The 20,679-nt window shown below is 38.1% G+C and overlaps 2 protein-coding genes and 1 pseudogene across 5 annotated transcripts in view; 2 read left to right on the top strand and 1 right to left on the bottom strand.

Moving 5' to 3' along the window:
- The window catches only part of LOC120070074 (alpha/beta-Hydrolases superfamily protein), a 38,116-nt gene that overhangs the window by 11,823 nt on the left and 5,614 nt on the right, over positions 1-20,679 (top strand). Inside the window, exons 7-10 of one of the 4 annotated variants that reach the window (XM_039021921.2) lie at positions 797-874; positions 1,653-1,738; positions 1,902-1,950; positions 3,360-3,887. The exons of 1 other annotated variant lie outside the window; for it this stretch is intronic. In XM_039021921.2, coding sequence (XP_038877849.1) covers positions 797-874; positions 1,653-1,738; positions 1,902-1,950; positions 3,360-3,842 — 696 coding nt within the window. In that variant the 3' untranslated portion in view covers positions 3,843-3,887. Of the gene's footprint in view, positions 1-796; positions 875-1,652; positions 1,739-1,901; positions 1,951-3,359; positions 3,888-20,679 lie in introns of those variants that run through there. 2 more of the 4 variants (XM_039021917.2, XM_039021918.2) reach the window with 2 other exon arrangements.
- LOC120070075 (uncharacterized) lies at positions 3,849-5,784 on the top strand. Its single transcript, XM_039021922.2, has 2 exons — positions 3,849-4,878; positions 5,004-5,784. Exons 1-2 carry the CDS (start codon positions 4,023-4,025, stop codon positions 5,609-5,611), a joined length of 1,464 nt encoding a protein of 487 aa, XP_038877850.2. The 5' UTR covers positions 3,849-4,022; the 3' UTR covers positions 5,612-5,784.
- On the bottom strand, positions 14,475-16,391 carry LOC150035317 (uncharacterized; annotated as a pseudogene).

Raw genomic sequence — 20,679 nt, 5'->3', positions numbered from 1 at the left:
TTCTCTTCCATAATGGCTAGGGTTTCGTCCCCTTGCTCTGATACCATGTTAAAAATAAAAGAGTAGGAAAGAGAATAACAACACAGTTACGTGGAAACCCTAGTACAGGGAGAAAAACCACGATAGACACTGATTTTTATTATTTATTCTGATACACAAAGTACAAAAGAATAGGCCAAATAAATAGACTAGTGGGAAGTCCTAGGGTACATAATTACTAAAATGCTTCTAGGGTTATAAGCTGCTTTTTCGACACTGTGGAAGTTTTGTTGTTTTTCCTCTTATATTCTAACTTCGATTATTTTGTAATCTTGGTTATTAAGGAGTTATTTGGTGGCATCTATTTCCTGTTCGTTGTTTCTTGTTCTCAATGTTTATGAAACATAAACATCTGTGGTTATTGTTTCTATTTCTTGTTTCTCATATTTAAGAAACATTCCCAAATTTTATATATGAACTTGGAAATAACAAAATCCAATTTCTTGATCTTTTCATGGTTCAGGTTCTTTAAATTAGAAACAAAGCATTATTTTAGCATTTTGGACGTATAAAATACATGATATTTAAAAGTAAATATAACATAAGAACTTTGGATAAGTTTTTTCAAGAAATATTTAACTTTCATGTAAAATTTTGATTTTCTTAATTAAAATTCTCAGAGAACAAGAAATGGTTACCAAAATTTTTATTTTCAGCAAAAAAGAAAAAGAGAGAGAACTAGAAACAACAAATACGAAACATGAAATGAGAAATAATTTTGCTGTATTTCTTTACCAACATGTATTGCTTCCTCCAGGTAAAATACCTTGGAGAGGATGGTGCCAATGTCCCTGTTTCCGGCGCTGCTGCTATTTGCTCGCCTTGGGATCTTTTGGTTAGTATACAAATCGTGTTCTGAACAATCATTTTATGATCTAGTTGATGCATTATATTTCTATACGGAATGAAGATTTTTCAACTTAACACCATGCGGCAAGGGTCATTTGTTTTCCCAATATTCTTAAGGTAATCTAGTTATTTTGGTGGTTTATTTGAACCTATCTTATTTATTTTACTAGTCCGTTTTTTGGGCTTTCATTTTTTTCCCCTCTTAATTTCCTGAAAGCCCTGATTATCCTGAATTGTTTACTTTCGTACCATAGGAACTTCAAATTAGGTCAATGTTCTCTTCCCCTCGCTGTGATGCTTGTTCACATACCACGTGTGAATTGATCTCGAAGATCTTTTAATGTTCACACCATAAATTTATTCATAAATACTAGTAGTCCCCACATTAATATCAATGAACCTCACTTTATTTCTAAAAACATCATGATATGACACACAACAAATGGAGGGAGTATGGGAAAATTTCCATACTCGTGAAAGTTGTTCTTAGGTTTGTAGTAAAAGTGAGATCATTACCGTTTGGAAACCTGAGGGGCTGCTATCAATTTACTTTTTCTTTTCCTCGACATGTGAGACAGATGAAATATTAAAATCGTTCTATTCTTTTATAGCTACGAGTGTTTGTTGCTCAATACAAACGAAGTTCACTCATTTCTCTCAAGATTTGACGTGTGTGGAACTCGTCACAATGTCAGTGTCATTATAAGAACCAATCTTCTGTTTTTAATAGTCTAACACAAGTCATATGCCGTTCCCTTCTGTAGATATGTGACAGGTTCATTAATCGCAGGCTTGTTCAGAGTTTTTATAATAAAGCTTTGGCTAACGGCTTACAAGGTTTTGCATTATTGTACGTCTAAACGTTTTTGTATGACCTTAATATGATTTTTTTTCGTACCCATTGACATGAAAACTTAGAGTGCTTTATTGCTTTAACTATTAAACATAAGATAACATTGACATCTTTGCAACTTTGGTTTTCTTACGTGATGACCAAATTATATTTCCTGCAGGCATCAATCCAACTTGTCTCGACTTACAGAGTGGGAATCTATTAAAAAGGTCCTTAATTCCGTTTCATCGTACTTTGCATGATAATTTTTTAAGCTACGCATCTGAAACTTTGTGAGTTTTGATATGATTATGTCGAAAAAGCAGCTTGTAACCTTAGGAGCATTTTAGTAATTATGTGTACCCTAGGGCTTCCCATTAGTCTATTTATTTGGCCTATTCTCTTGTACTTTGGGTATCAGAATTAATAATAAAAATCAGTGTCTATCGTGGTTTTTCTCCCTGTACTAGGATTTCCATGTAACTGTGTTGTTATTCTCTCCCCAATTCTTTTATTTTTAAAGAGCAAGGGGACGAAACCCTAGCCATTATGGAAGAGAACCATCCACAGTCGCCTTTAGCTGGTGGATCTTCGAGTTTTGATATGAAAACTGCTATTCGAGTCGCGGTAAAGGAGTGTTTTCAAGCTGCCTTATCGGAATTAATTTCTGTCGTCCAGTTGCAGTCAACAGAAAGTCGCTGTCAATGGGAGCCGCATATGGACAGATCTGAAGAATACACAAACAGAGCCGATCTGCCTAGTCTCGCGCTGCCGTCGACTGATCCCTCAGGTACGGCCGCAACAACCCCTCAGACCCATCGCGAGGCGGACCAGATTTGGCTCCGATCGGGGATGTCCGCATCCATAGCAACCCATCGGCAGACAGAGTGTCTTCCGATCGCGCTTTTGACTTGCAGCTTCTGATCGACGAACAGGGTGGGCTTTCGATTGCGCCTAAGGCTTCAGACCTTCGACAGCTTTCGATCGTGCCTAGGGCTTCGGCTTCGACCTGCAAAAACTCAACTGCGCTGGCGTACCCTAGGGTTTTTGCGTCAGATCCGGCGAACCCACTCGTCCGACAAAGAGAACAGGACCTCTCCGATTCTGTCCTAGGCGCATTCGACCCACTCGTCCGACTACCTTCCAACCGTTAGTGGCTGCCCCGTTTCCAACTGGTTGTAGCTCGACCCAATACCCAGATGAAAGCCCGGTAAATTCTTTCCCTATTTTACCTACTACAAATATCCTGCCTGTATTTCCCTCAATTGACAGTACAACCAGCCTGAGTACGGTTGGAATCAGTACCATCGCCCAGTCAGGCAATTTACAGTCTTTTGGTCTTATTAGTGTGAACGGTAAAAAACCTTGGATTGTTGACTCAGGGGCGACAGATCATCTTACTGATACCTCTTATCAGTTTCTCTCATATTATCCAAGTGCTAGTAACGAACGAATTAGGATTGCAGATGGGTCGTTCGCACCTATTGCAGGAAAAGGGGATTTATCTCCGTTTGAGAGTTTGGTTTTGCGGGACGTTTTGCATGTTCCTAAAATTTCATATAATTTGTTATCCATCAGTAAGATTACAAGAGATTTGAATTGTCATGCAGTTTTTTCACCTGACTCTGTTTTATTTCAGGATCTAAGCTCGAGGACAACGATTGGCACTGCCCGGCACGATGGGGGACTCTACTTTCTAACTGATGATGTTTTCTCTAGGAATGATTATAGGACTAGCCTTGTCTCCTTAAAATTTTCTACCTCTGAGAATAATTATCTGTTATGGCATTATCGCTTAGGGCATCCGAACTTTCAGTACATGAAACACTTATTTTCGCATTTATTTCGCAATATTAATGTGTCTTCTTTAAAGTGTGAAGTGTGTATTCGTGCCAAACAGAGTCGTGTCTCCTTTCACTCCCAGCCCTATAAACCATCCAAACCCTTCAACTTAGTTCACAGTGATTTTTGGGGTCCCTCACCAACCACAACCTCCACAGGAAAACGCTGGTTTGTCACTTTTATAGACGACCACACTCGTCTTACTTGGGTCTTTCTTCTCACTGATAAGTCCGAGGTGTTATCTGTATTCCAGCAATTTTATGCCACTGTGGAAACCTAGTTTAATGCCAGGATTGGTATTTTGAGAAGTGACAATGGGCGGGAATTCTTTAACGCTTCCTTCCAAGAGTTTCTTCCTTCCAAAGGGATTATCCACCAGAGTTCATGTGCCTACACTCCCCAACAAAATGGGGTAGCAGAGAGGAAAAATCATCATTTGGTGGAAGTTGCTAGGTCCTTAATGCTATCCACATCACTCCCGTCTTACCTATGGGGTGATGCCATCCTTACTGCTGCTCACTTAATCAACCGAATGCCTTCCTGGGTCCTCAATTTTCAAAACCCCTTAGACTATTTAAAAGAGTCATACCCTACGACTCGTTTAGTCTCCGATGTACCACTTCGAGTTTTTGGCCGTGTTACCTTTGTTCACTTCCATGGTCCAAACCGCACGAAATTTACCCCCCGTGCTCAAAAGTGCGTCTTTGTTGAGTATCCACTCCATCAGCGCGGGTATAAATGTTACCACCCATCCTCTCGCAAATATTTTGTTTCCATGGATATCACCTTCCTTGAGGATCAACCCTTCTTCCCTGTTAGCCATCTTCAGGGGGAGACCTCTAGTGAAGAGACTAACTGGTTCACATATACAATTCCCTTGGAGCCTGCCCCTATTCCCGAACATGTTGGTCCTATCCTTCCTACCAATCAAGTCCCATGGATAACATACTATAGGAAAAATCTCAAGAAGGAAACAATGTCACCTGTTGCATCTCCGGCTCCGGTCCATGAGTCAAACCCGACATCAGGTACATGTATTCTTGAAATTAATGAGATTGATACTTGTACTAACGAGTGCAGAGAGGAAAAAGGAGGGAAAGGTGCTGATAGCACCACTATAGCAGATGGGAAGACGACAGTGAATGACGATTCAGACACAGCTTTGGAAAATGTTAGTGATACTAAAGATAATGGTGAAAAAGGTGTGATTTCTGAAGATGAGAAACAGGAAGAGGAGACTAGTGATCACAATGGAAATTTTGACAGTTTGAAGGAATATGATGCTTCTCTTGATCTTCCAATAGCTCTGAGGAAAGGTATTCGGTCATGTACAAGGTACCCCATGCATAGTTAAATAACATACAGTAACCTGTCATTAGAATTTAGGGCCTTTACCACATGATATACTTATCTCATACGAGACCTGATATTTCATATGCAGTGAGTGTCGTCAGTCAGTTTATGCAAGCTCCTTGTGAAGAACACATGATAGCAGTTGAACGCATCCTTCGATATCTGAAAGGTACACCAGGTAAGGGGTTAATGTTCAAGAAGTCTGATAAATGCTACATTGAAGCCTACACTGATTCTGATTGGGCAAGGTCTGTTGTTGATAGAAAATCAACATCAGCGTATTGCACATTTGTTTGGGGTAATCTTGTGACTTGGAAGAGCAAGAAACAGAGAGTTGTGGCCAGAAGTAGTGCAGAAGCTAAGTATCAGGCCATGAGTTTAGGGATATGTGAAGAGATCTGGTTGATGAAAGTGTTGTCAGATCTTCATCAAGACAATGAGCTCCCAATGAAACTGTTTTGTGACAATAAGGTAGCAATAAGTATTGCAACTAATCCTGTTCAGCATGACAAAACAAAACACGTTGAGATCGATCGACACTTCATCAAGGAAAGACTTGACAACGGAAGTATATGCATTCCTTATGTTCCTTCAAATCAGCAAATTGCAGATGTGCTCACAAAAGGATTACTGAGACAAAGTTTTGACTACTATGTCAGCAAGTTGGGTCTTATTGATATTTACGCCCCAACTTGAGGGGGAGTGTCGAAAAAGCAGCTTGTAACCCTAGGGGCATTTTAGTAATTATGTGTACCCTAGGGTTTCCCACTAGTCTATTTATTTGGCCTATTCTCTTGTATTTTGGGTATCAGAATTAATAATAAAAATCAGTGTCTATCATGGTTTTTCTCCCTGTACTAGGGTTTCCACGTAACTGAGTTGTTATTCTCTTCCTTACTCTTTTATTTTTAACAGATTATATTTTGTTGGACACCCTCGTTGTTATCTCAACATAACCTTATCACTTCAATTTTTTTGTTTTTTTTTTTGGATAAGAAACATTCCATTGATGAATGAAATATTCAAAGAGTATGTTGATTATTTCCTTTATTGTGAAATTTTATATTGTACTTATTGTATTATATTTGCTGTATTTTATTCTTTTTTTATTTGTAATTATTTTGTTATTTCCTTATTTGTAATTGGGTATATCTTCTATTTAAGAAACGTTTTCTTCCTTAGATTAATAAGAGAACAAATAATTTTTTTTAGCATGGTATCAGAGCAACAAAATTTTTGAAACCTTAAAAACAAAAAAAAAAAAACTTTTTTTTTTCTTTTTGAAACCCTAGAAAAAAAACGTAGCCTTTTGTCGTCGTGATTTTGCAATCTGCCATCCGACCGGTTGCCGTTATCCATCAGCTATAATTTTCCTAGTTGCTAGTTTGTTTAAGCCTATGTGTTTTTTTTTTTTTTTTTCAAATCTACTGATTTTGTATTTTGGATTTCCTTTTTTTTAACGATATGTCGGACACTAAGGTACCCATCACTCGAGTTTGCGACAATCATGGCCATTTAGCCGGTCCTACTATCCAAATAACTACCATTCGACTCAATGAGGATAATTTTCTTCGTTGGTCCCAAAGTGTTCGGATGTATATTCGTGGACAAGGGAAGATTGGTTACATCACAGGAGAAAAAACCATTCCTAGTCCAGATGACCCTTCATTCGTTGGATGGGACGCTGAAAACTCCATGATTATGACTTGGCTTGTCAATTCCATGGTCATAGACATTGGTTGTAACTACATGTGTTACTCTATTGCCAAGGAATTAAGGGATAGTGTAACTCAGATGTATTCTGATTTGGGCAACCAGTCAAAAGTATTTAAGTTGAACTTAAAATTGGGTGATATACGACAAGGAACTAGCTCCATTACACAATACTTTCACTCATTAAAAAGGATTTGGCAAGACCTTAACCTCTTTGATACGTATGAGTGGAAGTCTACAGAGGACCAAAAGCACTATAGGAAAATTGTTGAAGATGGTCGTATTTACAAATTCCTTGCCGGCCTCAATATTGAGTTCGATGAAGTTAGAAGTAGAATACTTGGAAAACTTACTCTTTCAACTATTTGATGTTTTTTCTGAAGTTCGCAGGGAAGAAAGCCGCAGGAATGTTATGATTTGCGAAAAAACCTATTGACTCAGTTGAATGCTCTGCGTTGGTGATTGAAAATATTGCAATGAAGGCTTCTAATCAATCCAATAAGCCACATGAAAAGCCTCGTGTCTGGTGCGACCATTGCAATAAACGTTGACATACACGTGAAACTTGTTGGAAACTTCATGGAAAGCCTGAATTGGAAAAGTTCTAACCAACATACCTCTAATGCTAATGTTGTTGACTCCAACCCGTTTAATAAAGAGCAAATTGATCAGGCGGGCGAATTTTCCATCTCCAAGGAAAACCACCCTGATCCCCTATCAAAAAAATGCCCAATTCTCCTTTGGGGGCTTCGACTCTCACATAAAGTTCTTGTTTCGCCAATTCAAAAGTTGGCGAAGGTTTTTTAATAATGAATCGATAGTCAAAGTCATTCCATTCCGGAGACCTTCCTCGATCAAAAGATCGTATTTCTAAATTTTCATAAGGTCCCCCTGGAAATTTTGAAGCTGCTACAGACCAATTCATCATCTGGTAATCCTAGTGTTTCCTTGGCACAATCAGGTACTTGTCCTCAAGCTCTCTCTTGCCTTAATTCATCTCCATGGATTATAGACTCTGAAACTTCTGATCATATGACCAGTTCCTCTTGTTTATTTGAATCATATTCTCCTGTGTATTGCAATGAAAAAATTCACATTGTCGATGGCAGCTTCACCTCTATTGCAGAAAAAGGAACTATTATTCCTTTTGACTACAAAACTTATATTACGTTATGTCCTTCATGTTCAGAATTAGCTTGTAACTTGTTGTTTGTTAGTAAACTCTCTAAGGATGCTAACTGTCGTGTTATCTTTTGTGAAACTCATTGTATATTTCAGGATTAGAAATCGGGGGGACGATTGGACGTGCTAGGATGATTGATGGTCTCTATTACTTTGATGAAGTTTCTGCTAGTCATAAAATAGTTCAGGGCTTGAGTAGTGTTTATTCTCCTTCTGTTAAAGAAACTATCATGCTTTGGCATCGTAGATTAGGACATCCAAATTTCTTTTATTTATAGCTATGAATCACAGACACAGATACGGTTACATGATATGGATATGATCAGATACGGCGATTCGTCAATTTCTAAAAAATTAAGATACAGATACGTCATTTTTTTATATTTATTTTGAATATATATTTCTAAAAAAACGAGGATACTGATACATTGAAGATACATTTTCTTTTTCTTAAAAAAATCTAAGATATAGATAAATTTAGCATACAAGTTAATAACAATAGCACAAAATAGAATACAAACACTAAAATACAATACAAAAAAAGCAACATCTAAGATGTTGAAGTACAATAGTTAATAAAATGCAATAGGAAAATGACTCATATTATAAAGAAGAAGAAGATTAGAGGGAGAAGCATGAAGATGAACAAAAAACTTCTTAATTGAATTGTTGAAGATATCCAAATGGTTTATATTTTGGTGGACTTTGTGGGGACTCAAATATGAAGATGAAGATTAGATGATTCTAGGGTTTGGTCTTTTATTTATTTTTTTCTTTTTAGTTTTGGACTTGAGTAGTGAGCTTTTTAAATAGGTTGCCTAGTTTTAGATTGAGAAAAAATGAGTTGCTTGTCTTTTTTCGTTAAAAAAGGTACGCGTAGAAATAGATACGTCAAATCGCGTGTCAGATACGTATCTGGGAAGTATTGGTATCTGATATGTGTCTGATACGGGTTCTTTGCCTCACATGAAGTATCTGTGCTTCATAGATTTAAAGTATCTGTTCCCCGATTTATTTAAAGGATTTGATTGTTCAGGTTTTCAATGTGAAAGTTGCATTTTTGTCAAACATCATCGATCCACCTATTTGCCTAAACAATACAAGGCTTCATCACCTTTTTCCTTAATTCATACCGATGTTTGGGGTCCATCTAAAGTCTTAACTCATAGTGGTAAGCGTTGGTTTGTTACCTTTATAGATGACTGCACTCATTTAACTTGGCTTTATTTGTTAACAAAAAAGTCAGAGGTAAAAGAGGTTTTTGTTCGGTTTTACAATATGATAAAGACTCAATTTCAAACTAAAATTCGAATTCTTCACTCTGATAACAACATTGAATATTTCAATGAACAATTAACCAATTTTTTGCAAGAAAAGGGTATTTTTCATCAAGCTACGTGTCGTGACACGCCTCAGCAGAATGGCATTGCTGAGCGAAAGAATAGACACTTACTTGAAGTTGCTTGTGCCCTTATGTTCTCTATGAATGTTTCAAAATATTTATGGGGTGATGTCGTTCTTACAGCTGCATATCTGATCAATCGAATGTCGTCTAAGGTTTTGAATTTTAAAACTCCCCTTAATCATTTCAATGAGTTTTTTTCCTAATAATCAGCTGTCTTCTGATTTACCAATTAAATTGTTTGGGTGTACTGCTTATGTCCATACTTCTCCTCTTTCTTGAACTAAACTTGATCCTCGAGCCACTAAATGCATTTTTATAGGCTATGTTTCTCATAAGAAAGCTTACAAATGTTTTTGATCCTTTGACCCACAAGTATTTTGAGAGTATGGATGTGTCTTTTTTGGAAAATCAACCTTTTTTGGCCCAAATTTTCTTCAGGGGGTGATTCTAACCTTGAAGATAATTTTTGGGATACTTTATCTCCCCCAAACATCAGTGGTCCTGCAATTATGAGCTCTAGTCCTTCGATACCAAGTATGGAGAGTTCTTCTTCCAGGGGAGAAACACTACAAAATGACTTTACAAGTCGAAATCCTGAACTTCAGGTTTATACTAGAAGAAACTTGACTCAAAAAGTCCGAGATCAGACAATTGACTTATCACAGGACCAATCAAATACTCGGATGAATGATCTTGAAGATCCAGGTATTAGACACTCTACCCCTATTTCTCCTAGTTCTTCATCTCCTTCTAATCCTTTACCTTTTACCTGATGTCTCTGATCTTGATATTCCAATTGCCCATAGAAAAGGTACTCATAAATGCACCAAATATCCCATTGAAAACTATCTTTCTTATCATAGATTGTCCGACTGTCATAAAACCTTCACATCCAAAATAACCAACCTATTTGTTCCAAGGAATATATAGGAAGCCCTAAATGATTTGAATTGGAAATTAGCAGTGATGGAAGTGTTGAATGCACAGAAACAAAATTGCACATGGGACATAGTCGAACTACCAAAAGATAAGAAGACGGTGGGATGCAAATGGGTGTTCATTGTAAAATGTAAAGCTGATGGTAGTATTGAAAGGTATAAGGCCAAATTGGTGTCCAAGGGGTTCACTCAGACCTATGACATTGATTATCAAGAAACATTTGCTCTAGTAGCTAAAATTAATTCGATTAGAATCTTGTTGTCTGTGGCAGTTATTTTTTATTGGCCTCTTTATCAACTTGATGTGAAGAATGTCTTTCTCAATGAGGAACTTGAAGAAGAGGTTTTTATGGACTTGCCACCTGGTTTTGAGGTGGATCTCGGGATTAACAAAGTGTGCAAGTTAAAGAAATCATTATATGGGCTTAAACAATCTCCCAGAGCATGGTTTGAAGGGTTTGGAAAGGCAGTCACAATCAAAGTCAAGCTGATCATACTATGTTCTATAAACATACTGGAAGTGGTAAGCTGGTCGTTTTGATAATGTATGTTGATGATATCATTCTTACAAGTAATGATGAGATAGGATTGAATATCTTGAAGAAAAACCTTGCTAATGATTTTCAAATCAAGGACCTAGGAACCTTAAAGTATTTCCTAGGAATGGAGTTTGCCAGATCTAAAAATGGTATTCTTGTCAACTAGAGGAAGTATATTCTTGACTTACTGAATGAGATAGGTTTACTTGGTTGCAAAATAGCAGAAACTCCTATTGAGCAAAATTTAAAATTGGTTGCTGCAATTGAAAAAGAAGTAAAAGAAAAGGAAAAGTACCAGAGGCTTGTAAGGAGACTCATATACCTCTCTCACACACGTCCTGACATTGCTTTCACAGTTAGTGTAGTAAGTCAGTTCATGCATGCTCCCGGGTCAGTTCATTTTGAAGCAGTTTATAGAATTTTGAGATATTTGAAAGGTACTCCAGGAAAAGGTATATTATTCATGAAGCATGACCACCTAAACATTGAGGTTTACACTGATGTTGATTAGGTAGGAAGTACGACTGATAGAAGATCTACTTCGGGGTATTGCTCTTTTGTTGGAGGAAATCTGGTTACTTGGCGAAGTAAAAAACAAAGTGTGGTTGCAAGAAGTAGTGCACCCCTCCTGAACTCGGGTCGTTACATGCCCACCAACTTCCGCTTGGTTCGTCCCCGAACCACATCTTACTAGGAGAGGTTCCTCTTTGATACTATCTGTAACGCCCCAGGCCCAGGATTCGGAATCCGGATTTGACCCCTGATGGTCCCGGCATTCCCCTGCGTCCCCTGCGACCTGGGTATGTCATCCTCACTTGCCTTGATTACTTCTAGAAGTGAAAGTTGTCCCCACAAACCAACACGGGTCCCTTCAACATGCTTTGTCCATGTAACGACCCGAGTTCAGGAGGGATACATGAATGAACCGATATCACATCCGAATGAGAGGGATCCTGAGGACATGAAAGTATGGTTAAGAAAGGCTTAAAAGAATTGAAAGTTACTACCTATACCAACAAGGTGCATCTTCTTTTTCGGTGGCTCAATTATAAAAACTCCAAAGTTAAGCGTGCTTAGCTTAGAGCAATCCTATGTTGGGTGACTTCTTGGGAATTTTCCTAGGATGCATGTGAGTGAGGACAAAACATGTTGAAAGGACCCGTGTTGGTTTGTGGGGACAACTTTCACTTCTAGAAGCAATCAAGGCAAGTGAGGATGACATAGCCAGGACGCAGGAGAATGCCAGGGCCATCAGGGACCTCCTTCATGATAGGACTAAACATATTGAAGTTGATAAACACTTCATAAAGGAAAAGATTGATGCATGAATAATATGCATTCCCTTTCTCCCGATAGCAGAGCAAATTATAGATGTGTTAACCAAAGGTCTTCCAAAGTGGCAATTCAACAAGTTGATTGACAAGCTGGTTATGAATGATATCTTCAAACCAGTTTGAGGGGGAGTGTTGATTATTTCCTTTATTGTGAAATTTTATATTGTACTTATTGTATTATGTTTGTTGTATTTTATTCTTTCCTTATTTGTAATTGGGTATTTCTTCTATTTAAGAAATTCTAATTGGGTATTTCTTCTATTTAAGAAATTCTTTCCTTCTAAGATTAATAAGAGAAAAAATAATGTTTTTTTAGCTGAGTAACATGAAGAGACCACATATAGATACACAGAAGGCAATAAGAAATGAAGATAACAACCAAGGATAATACAGATGACGAAGAGATAAAGTAAAGAAGCCATAACAAATAGATCTGGAATTTATGCACAATCAAGATTTCCATCTATTCTGCTCTAGTTTTTTAAATGCAAACCGACCTCTTGAGCTGTACTTACGTGAGGAATACACGGCTATATGTTACGCTTAATTTCATAACAAATTGGACGATAGATTTAGAATAAAGCTTGATACATGCGGCACATATCTGTAGGTCTACATTATTTATCCACCCATTCAACGCAGTAGATCGGAGTAGTATTAAGGCCTTGTGAGGCTTTCTGAGATTCAGCTTCAGGATTTTTGCTCACTTCTTTGATGGTTTTAAAAAAATTAGGACAAACCTTTACAATCGTATCACAAAAATTCTGTTCTGTTTTGTTTGTTCTTGTTCTTGTTCTCGTGTTTTTTTCTTGGTGTCCAACCATAATTCATATTATACATGCATACATACATGTGTGTGTATATATTGTTGAAAATAGAGGGCTTTCATGTTTTAGCCCTAAGGGTATTTTAGTACTTTTACTTTGCCCAATTCTGTATAGGGTTTCCTACAAGTCTATTTATACCTGTGCCCTATCTTGTATTGGTGATAAGAAAAAGTATAATAAAAAGAGCTCTTCTATCGTGGTTTTTCTCTTGTTCTAGGGTTTTTCACGTAAATACTGTGTGTTTTCTTCTTCTTTCAATATGGTATCAAAGCATGGTGACGAAACCCTAGCTATCATTGACGAAAATCAACCATTGGTTCCTCAATCTTCACCAACAACAGTAGCCGACGACACCACTTCTGCTATAACCAGTGGCGCCGACGCCGTGCAGGCTGTTGTGGATCGATATCTCCAGACGGCTCTTCCACACCTGCTCAGGCTAACGACCACACAGCCACACCCTCCCACTATCGAATCTTGGCCAATGACTGATTCGATCGCAACAGGCTAGCCGAACACAGCCAACCTTCCGTTTTCGACCAGTCCGAGCAGTCGTGCTGCAGCCAACCTCTCGGTTTCGACCATTCCAAGCAACAATGCCACAACCGGTCTTCCGATGGCTTCGAGCGGCAGCATCGGTCTTCCTATTGCCAGTGTGTCGCAGTCGGTGGTCCTCACGTAAGCCCACCGATCGTCGGGTACCTAGATCGCGCGGGCAGTGACAATTAGAGGAGTGTTTTTGAGTTTGGGGAGTCTTCCTCTCATCACCTTGGATAGCAACTTGTCCAGTCAGCCACCACTAGCCATGTGCAATCTATTTCGGGAAGTCAGGGCATTATGGGTCCTATGAGTGTATCTCCAATGGAGGTCCAACAACAGTTAGGCCATCTTCAACAAGAGATTGTAGCTCTTAGGGCAGTTCTTGGGACAACCACAAACATCCAGTCAGCCCCTGTTCACTTAGATCTCTCTTCCAATCTACTGATGTATTCAGAGAATCTGGTAACTACTTTCCCTGCTTTACCCATAACAAATTTTTTGTCTGGATCAATGGGAAATTCTGTAGAATTTATTACAGGGGAAAAGTTGAATGGCTAGAACTATTTCTCGTGGTCTCAGTCTATCAAGATGGCCCTTGAGGGATATCACAAGTTTGAGTATTTAACTGGTGATATACTGAAACCTAGACCTGGGGATCCTCAAGAGCACATTTGAAAAGGAGAGGACTCTTTACTTCGGTCGTTGTTAGTTAACAACATGGAACCACAAATAGGAAAACCCTTATTCTATGTTGTGACTGCTCGGGATATCTGGGATGCAGTACAGAAGTTATATTCAAAGAGGCAGAACACATCTCGACTGCATACATTGCGTAGACAGGTCGATGAATGCAAACCAGTGTTTTCAAAGCGCAAAGCCAAGGCGACAAGTCCCTTGATCGCCTCAAGGCGAGAGGCGACGCCCGAGCGAAGCGAGGTGCAATGACTAAATAAATAAATATATAATATATGTAGAAGAAGAACATAAGTTTATATACAAATGTCAAAGCCTTAAAGATTAATAATAGTAATCTAGTAAATAAAAATGAACAAAACTCTAAAAGTAAAAGTTCAAAACATGATCAAACATCAAATTCAACATCATCCCCATCTAAATCTAAGGTTTCATCCATTGCTCCCCCTTGACCATCGTCCTCTTCAATGTCTAATTCCTCTTCATCGTGGTCCTCATCTTCATCATTAAACACTTGTATAGTTGGTGTTTGCTTTTGAACTTTAGAAGTGGAGGCAGAGGCAGTTTACTTTTCTTTTCATCTAGTGTACGTGATGGGTTCTCTAACGCCACTAGCATGAGCTACATCTCCCCATATGAGGTCGTTGTCATAAAAAACTAGCTCATTGTCAACTTTAGCTTCATTATTTTCTTCATCCAATGTTCCGACCAGCCATTCATTACTCTCGTCTATATGATCTAAGAAGATTGGATCAAGTTGATCCTTTAAATCAAAGTGCTCTTTAAGTACTTGATTATACTTTATATAAACGAGATCATTTAAGCGCTTCTGTTCCAACCTATTCCTCTTTTTTATATGAATCTACAAATTATTAACCAATCTGGAGTTAGAAGTTTATTTTAAATTTTAAATAAATAATGTAGAAAACAAAATGATCACTTACATGTTCGAAAACACTCCAATTGCGCTCACACCCAAAAGCGTTGCATGTCAGATTAAGGACTCTCATGACTAATTTTTGCAAAACTGAAGTACTACCACCATAAAGAGCCCACCATGATGTTGTTCACATATTTGACATGATTTAGAAATAACATACTTATATACACTATTAATGTAGTAGGGAATGTCCTTACCTGACGTCTTAACTTTCCTCGTGTTGATTGCTAAGTCAATGCCAAACATGCCTTTAGCTTCATAATATAACTCTAATTCTACCATGCATTGATTTTGATCACTAGTAGATGGTATCAATCTCTGCACAACTTTAAGAAGACCACTCATGACTTCAACATCTTGAGTAATTCTATTGTTGTGGTCGTAGAAAAGTGATGGATTCAAATAATATCCAGTAGTATGTAATGGTTGATGAAGTTGACAATCCTATTTTCTATCAATGATCTCCCAAATTGGCTTGTATTTCATCTTCATTATCATTAAACCCACTCTTAATAGCCTCTTTTGCCCTATCCATGGCCTCATAGATATATCCCATTGCAGGTTTATCACCATCGACAAATCTAAGTACTCGAACTAATGGTCTGGATGCCTTTAAAGTGTAGATCACTGAGTTCTAAAATGATGGCATCAAAACGGTGTTGGCTGCTCTTTTTCCCTTTGGATCTTTTGCCCATTTGGAAGTCGTCCATTTCTTATACATAAACATCTTTCTCAGGTTCGTTTTATTCCTGTGGATACTTGCTAGGGTAAAAAACAATGTTGCAAAACGTGTAACCGCTGATCTCACCAATTCATGTTGATTGGTGAACTCTCTCATCATGTTAAGTACGTAAAAGTGATTATAAATAAAACCACAACCCTTTTAAGACATCTTTTGATCTGATCAATCTTCCCCATGTCTTTTAATATCAAATCTAAATAGTTGGTAGCACATGGTGTCCAATATAAATGTGGCCGCTTTGCTTCTAAATATTTGCCAACTAAGACATAGTTCGAGGCATTATCAGTCATAACTTGGACAATATTCTCTTCTCCTATCTTTTCCACCATGCTATCCAAGAGTCCAAATATTTTTTCTATAGTTTTGATGCATGCAGATGCATCAATCGATTCCAAAAACAATGTCCTCGCAATAGAATGCACTAAAAAATTTATAAGGGTTCTATCTCTTCTACTAGTCCACCCATCAGACATCAAAGAACAACCATTTCTTTTCCATTCAACCTCATGGTTATTCATTAATTTTTTTGTATGTTCTACTTCCTTTTGTAAGCATGTCACTCTAGCCTCATGATAAGAAGGAGGTATCAACCCAGGTTCAAATTGTCCTATGGCTTCAATCATTATTTGAAAACTTTTTAATCAAATTGTATTCAAGGAAATACCTGCTTGATAAATCCAATGCATGATAAATTGAATTGTAGCATCTTTCCTTTCTTTGTTGTATTTCTCGGTGATGGTTGATTGCTTCAGCTTCTTTAATCTATTTCGATCATCAACGACCTTAGCTGGATTTGGATACGCAAATTTATCCATAGCTCCCTTAGTTTGTGGTGGATTTTCTTGTGATTGTGATTGAATTGCTCGTTTTTTAGATGTTCCGGTACTTGATCCACATCCACCCATTTCCATTTGAGGGCATTGCTTTCCTCCCTATTTGCTTTTGTCTTCCTTTGGTACTCCTTTAGTTCCTCTCTTACATTGGTTGGACACTTCAAGCATGCTTTAACATTTTGATTCCCACCAATACAGTGTTGTGTTGCCCAGCAAATGCCACCCTTTGTGATTTTTCTGCAAAACGTACATTTGCATGTGTTTGTATCATTTTCATTTTCTAATATCACATATTGCCAACTGGGATGTTTGCGTTTTTGTTCTCCTTCTCCCATCATATTATAAAAGAATAGAAACAACTCCTTAAAAATCACCCAGTGCTATTGTCTGCTATACTATAATCTTATTATTTTAAAACTTAGATTAGCTTACCCAAAAAAAAACAAAAAAACTCAATCTGTTTAAACTTTCAACTTTTTTTAAAATAAAATTTAAAAGTAAACCAAAAAACTTTAAAACTACAACCACAAACCAAAAAATTGGTTTTGATTTTTTTTAGATAAAAAATCCACTCAGAATCTAATCGGCCGAAAATCACTGCGCTAAAAAAAAAAAAATAAAAAACTAACCTTTCTAGAAAACAATTCACAGAAAGAAGAACAATGAAAGGGGGCAGAAAATGACTTATTTTTACTCAGATTTTGCCGAAAATCACTATACTACTAAAAAAAAAAACTAACCTTTTTAGAAAATAATTTGACAGAAATAAGAATAATGAAAGGGGGCAAGAACTGATTTTTACCAGAAAACCACAAGGCACAAACCAAAAAACTGATTTTGCCGAAAAGAAGAATAATGAAGGGGGAAAGAACTGATTTTTATGTTTTAAATGCATCCATCCACTCAGAAGAATTAGAACAGAATCTGCCACAGAGAAGAATAAATGAAAGGGAAGGAAAAAACACTAACCTTTTTCTGGAAATGTTTCCCTTAGAAGTGCAGCCAAGATTAAGAAGAACCGAAGAAGTTGAGTGCAGCCAAGATTAAGAACCGAAGAAGTTGAAGAACTGGAAAGTTTTTCCTTATTCTTGGAAGTCCCTCAGAAACTTAGATGAGAAGGAAGATTTAAAATTTCCAGAAAATAGCTAACGTAAATGAGGAGAATTGGAAGAGTCGCACGTTTTCCTTTTTTTAATTTTTGCATGATCACAGACAGCTGTATAATAGTAGATTACATGACTGGGCTTTTTTACGTGGGCTTTCGGTTATAACATTGTATTAGGTTAAAAAAAAAAGACACTAAATATCACTCACTCAGGCGCATGCCTTGGCCAAGGCGCAAGGCGCTGCAAGGCGCCACTGGGCGAGTGCCTTATTCAAATCGCTCGCCTCAGCTACGTACGAGGCGCACAGGCCCTTGGGCGCCTCACCTCTCGCCTTAGGCGCGCGCCCGAGGTCACCTCAAAAACACTAATACAAACAGGGAACGATGGACGTGACGTCCTATTTCAACAAGTTGTCTTTACTCTGACAGGAGATGAATCTGTGTCGTGAGATTGTCTAGGACTGTCCATGTGGTGGAGTACAGTATTCAAAGATTGAGGAAACTGATTGGGTTTATGACTTTCTTGCTGGTTTGAATTCTAAGTTTGATATTGTGCGTAGTCGGATACTGGGATAAAGACCAATACCTTCCCTCATGGAAATCTGCTTGGAGGTTCGTTTGGAGGAGGATAGATCGAGCACCATGAATAATCCTATTATCTCTTCAACAGATTCCACTGCATTTAGTGCAAAGTTATCTGGGCTTGATGGTGACAAGCAAAATGGTAGACCTCCTCCGGTATGTGAACATTGCAAGAAGCTTTGACATACTAAGGATCAGTGTTGGGAGTTACATGGTCATCCCCCGAATAGTAGACGGCGTCATTCAAACAATAAGTTAAATTTTGGACAAGCACTTGTGTGTGATTCAACAAATGGCACTTCTCAGTCTCAACCCCAGGTGAATAACTAGAATGACTTTGGTGCTATTGGAGTCAGCTATTGTTCAATCAGCTATGATTCATTCCTTCGGTCTTGTTAGTGTTAATGGTAAAAGTCGTGGATTCTCAATTCAGGAGCTACAAATCACTTGACCGGCCCATCCGATCAATTTTTTTCATATTGTCCGAGTGCTGGTAATGAAAGAATTAGGATTGTAGATGGGTCCTTCTCTCGTTATCGAAAAGGGTTATCTCTCTCCGTTTAAGGGTTTGACCTTACAGGATGTGTTACACGTCCCGAAAATATCATAGAACTTATTATCTATCAGTAAGATTACTAGATATTTGGGTTGTATTCTCACCTGATACTGTGTTCTTTTAGGGCCTGAGCTCGGGGATGACGATTGGCACTGTTTGGTACGATAGGGGCCTCTATTTCCTTAATGTTGATGTTTCCCCTAGGAACTGTTATAGGACTAGTTTAGTTTCTTCTTGTTATTCTACTTCTGAAAAAGATTATATGTTATGACATTTTCGCCTTGGCCACCTGAGTTTTCAATATATGAAATATTTATTTCCTCATTTGTTCCATAATTTTGATGTCTCGTCCTTGTCTTGTGATGTGTGTATTCGTGCTAAACAACATCGGGTCTCTTTTCAATGTCAGCCTTACAAACCATCTAAGTCTTCCACGCTTATCCATAGTGATGTTTGGGGTCCCTCAACCATTACTACTTCTACTGGGAAGCGTTGGTTCGTGACCTTTATTGATGATCACACTCGTCTCACTTGGATGTTCCTCCTCACTGATAAATCGGAAGTTTCATCGGTGTTCCGATACTTTTATACGACTATGGAGACTTAGTTTAACACAAAAATTGTCATCCTTCAGAATGACAACAGGCGCGAGTTTTTTAACGACGCCTTCCATGATTTTTTGGCATCTAAAGGAATTATTCATCAAAGCTCTTGTGTGTATACTCCTCAACAAAATGGGGTGGTTGAACGGAAAAATCGCCACCTGGTTGAGGTTGTTTGGTCCCTTATGTTATCTACTTCTTTTTCCCCATACTTGTGAGGGGACGTTGTTCTGACTGCAGCGCATCTGATCAATCGAATGCCTTTCCATGTTCTCCAATTTCATATCCCTCTTGAGTGTTTCAAAAAGTCATACCAAACCACATGCCTTATTCCTGATGTCCCTCTTCGGGTGTTTGGTTGCCTTTATCCATACTCATGGTCCTAATCGTACTAAATTTACCCCTCGGGCTCAGAAATGTGTCTTTGTCGGATATCCTCTTCATCAGTGAGGGTATTAGTGTTACCGTCCATCCTCACAAAAGTATTTTGTTTCGATAGATGTCACCTTTCTTGAGGACAAATCTTTCTTTTCCATTAGTCCTCTTCAGGGGGAGAGTCCTGGTGAAGAAACTAATTGGTCCACATCTTCAATTCCTACAGATTTACTTCCTGAACCTATCTTGAGTGTAAACGATACTGTCCTACCTACCAAACAGGTCCCTAGGATAACGTACTATAGGAAGAATCTCAGGAAGGAAATCGTGCCACCTGTCGCTATAGTGCCACTTGTCGCTTCTCCGGTTACGGTCCATGAGTTGGAAACAACACCAACTCAAGGTACTCCTATTTTTGATAATATTGATGTTTGTGTTGAGAGTGGTATATGTGATGTGGGTAAGAATGACAAAACTTCTGGTAATACGGATGCTTGTACTGAGGGAGCTATATGTGATGGAGATTCCTAAATGGAAGGCTCCAATCATGGAGGAGATGAGACCTCTTGAAAAGAATAATACTTGGGATCGTGTTGCTCTTCTTAAAGGGCATAAAACAGTTGGATGCAAATGGGTGTTCATTGTATAGTATAAGTCTGATGGAACTCTTGACGGGTACAAGGCCAGAATGGTTGCCTAAGGGTTTACTCAGATCTTTGGAATAGACTACTTAGACACTTTTTCTTTAGTAGTAAAGTTAAACACAGTTCGAGTTCTCTTTTCAATGGTAGTAAACAAAGACTGGTCTCTCCATCAACTTGATGTGAAAAATGCGTTTCTAAATGGTGAGTTTGAGGA

Source organism: Benincasa hispida, chromosome 7, assembly GCF_027475165.1.
Source record: "Benincasa hispida cultivar pf3 chromosome 7, pf3_genome.v1.1, whole genome shotgun sequence".
NCBI classification, from domain to species: domain Eukaryota; kingdom Viridiplantae; phylum Streptophyta; class Magnoliopsida; order Cucurbitales; family Cucurbitaceae; genus Benincasa; species Benincasa hispida.
This window is presented reverse-complemented; position numbering and strand designations above follow the sequence as displayed.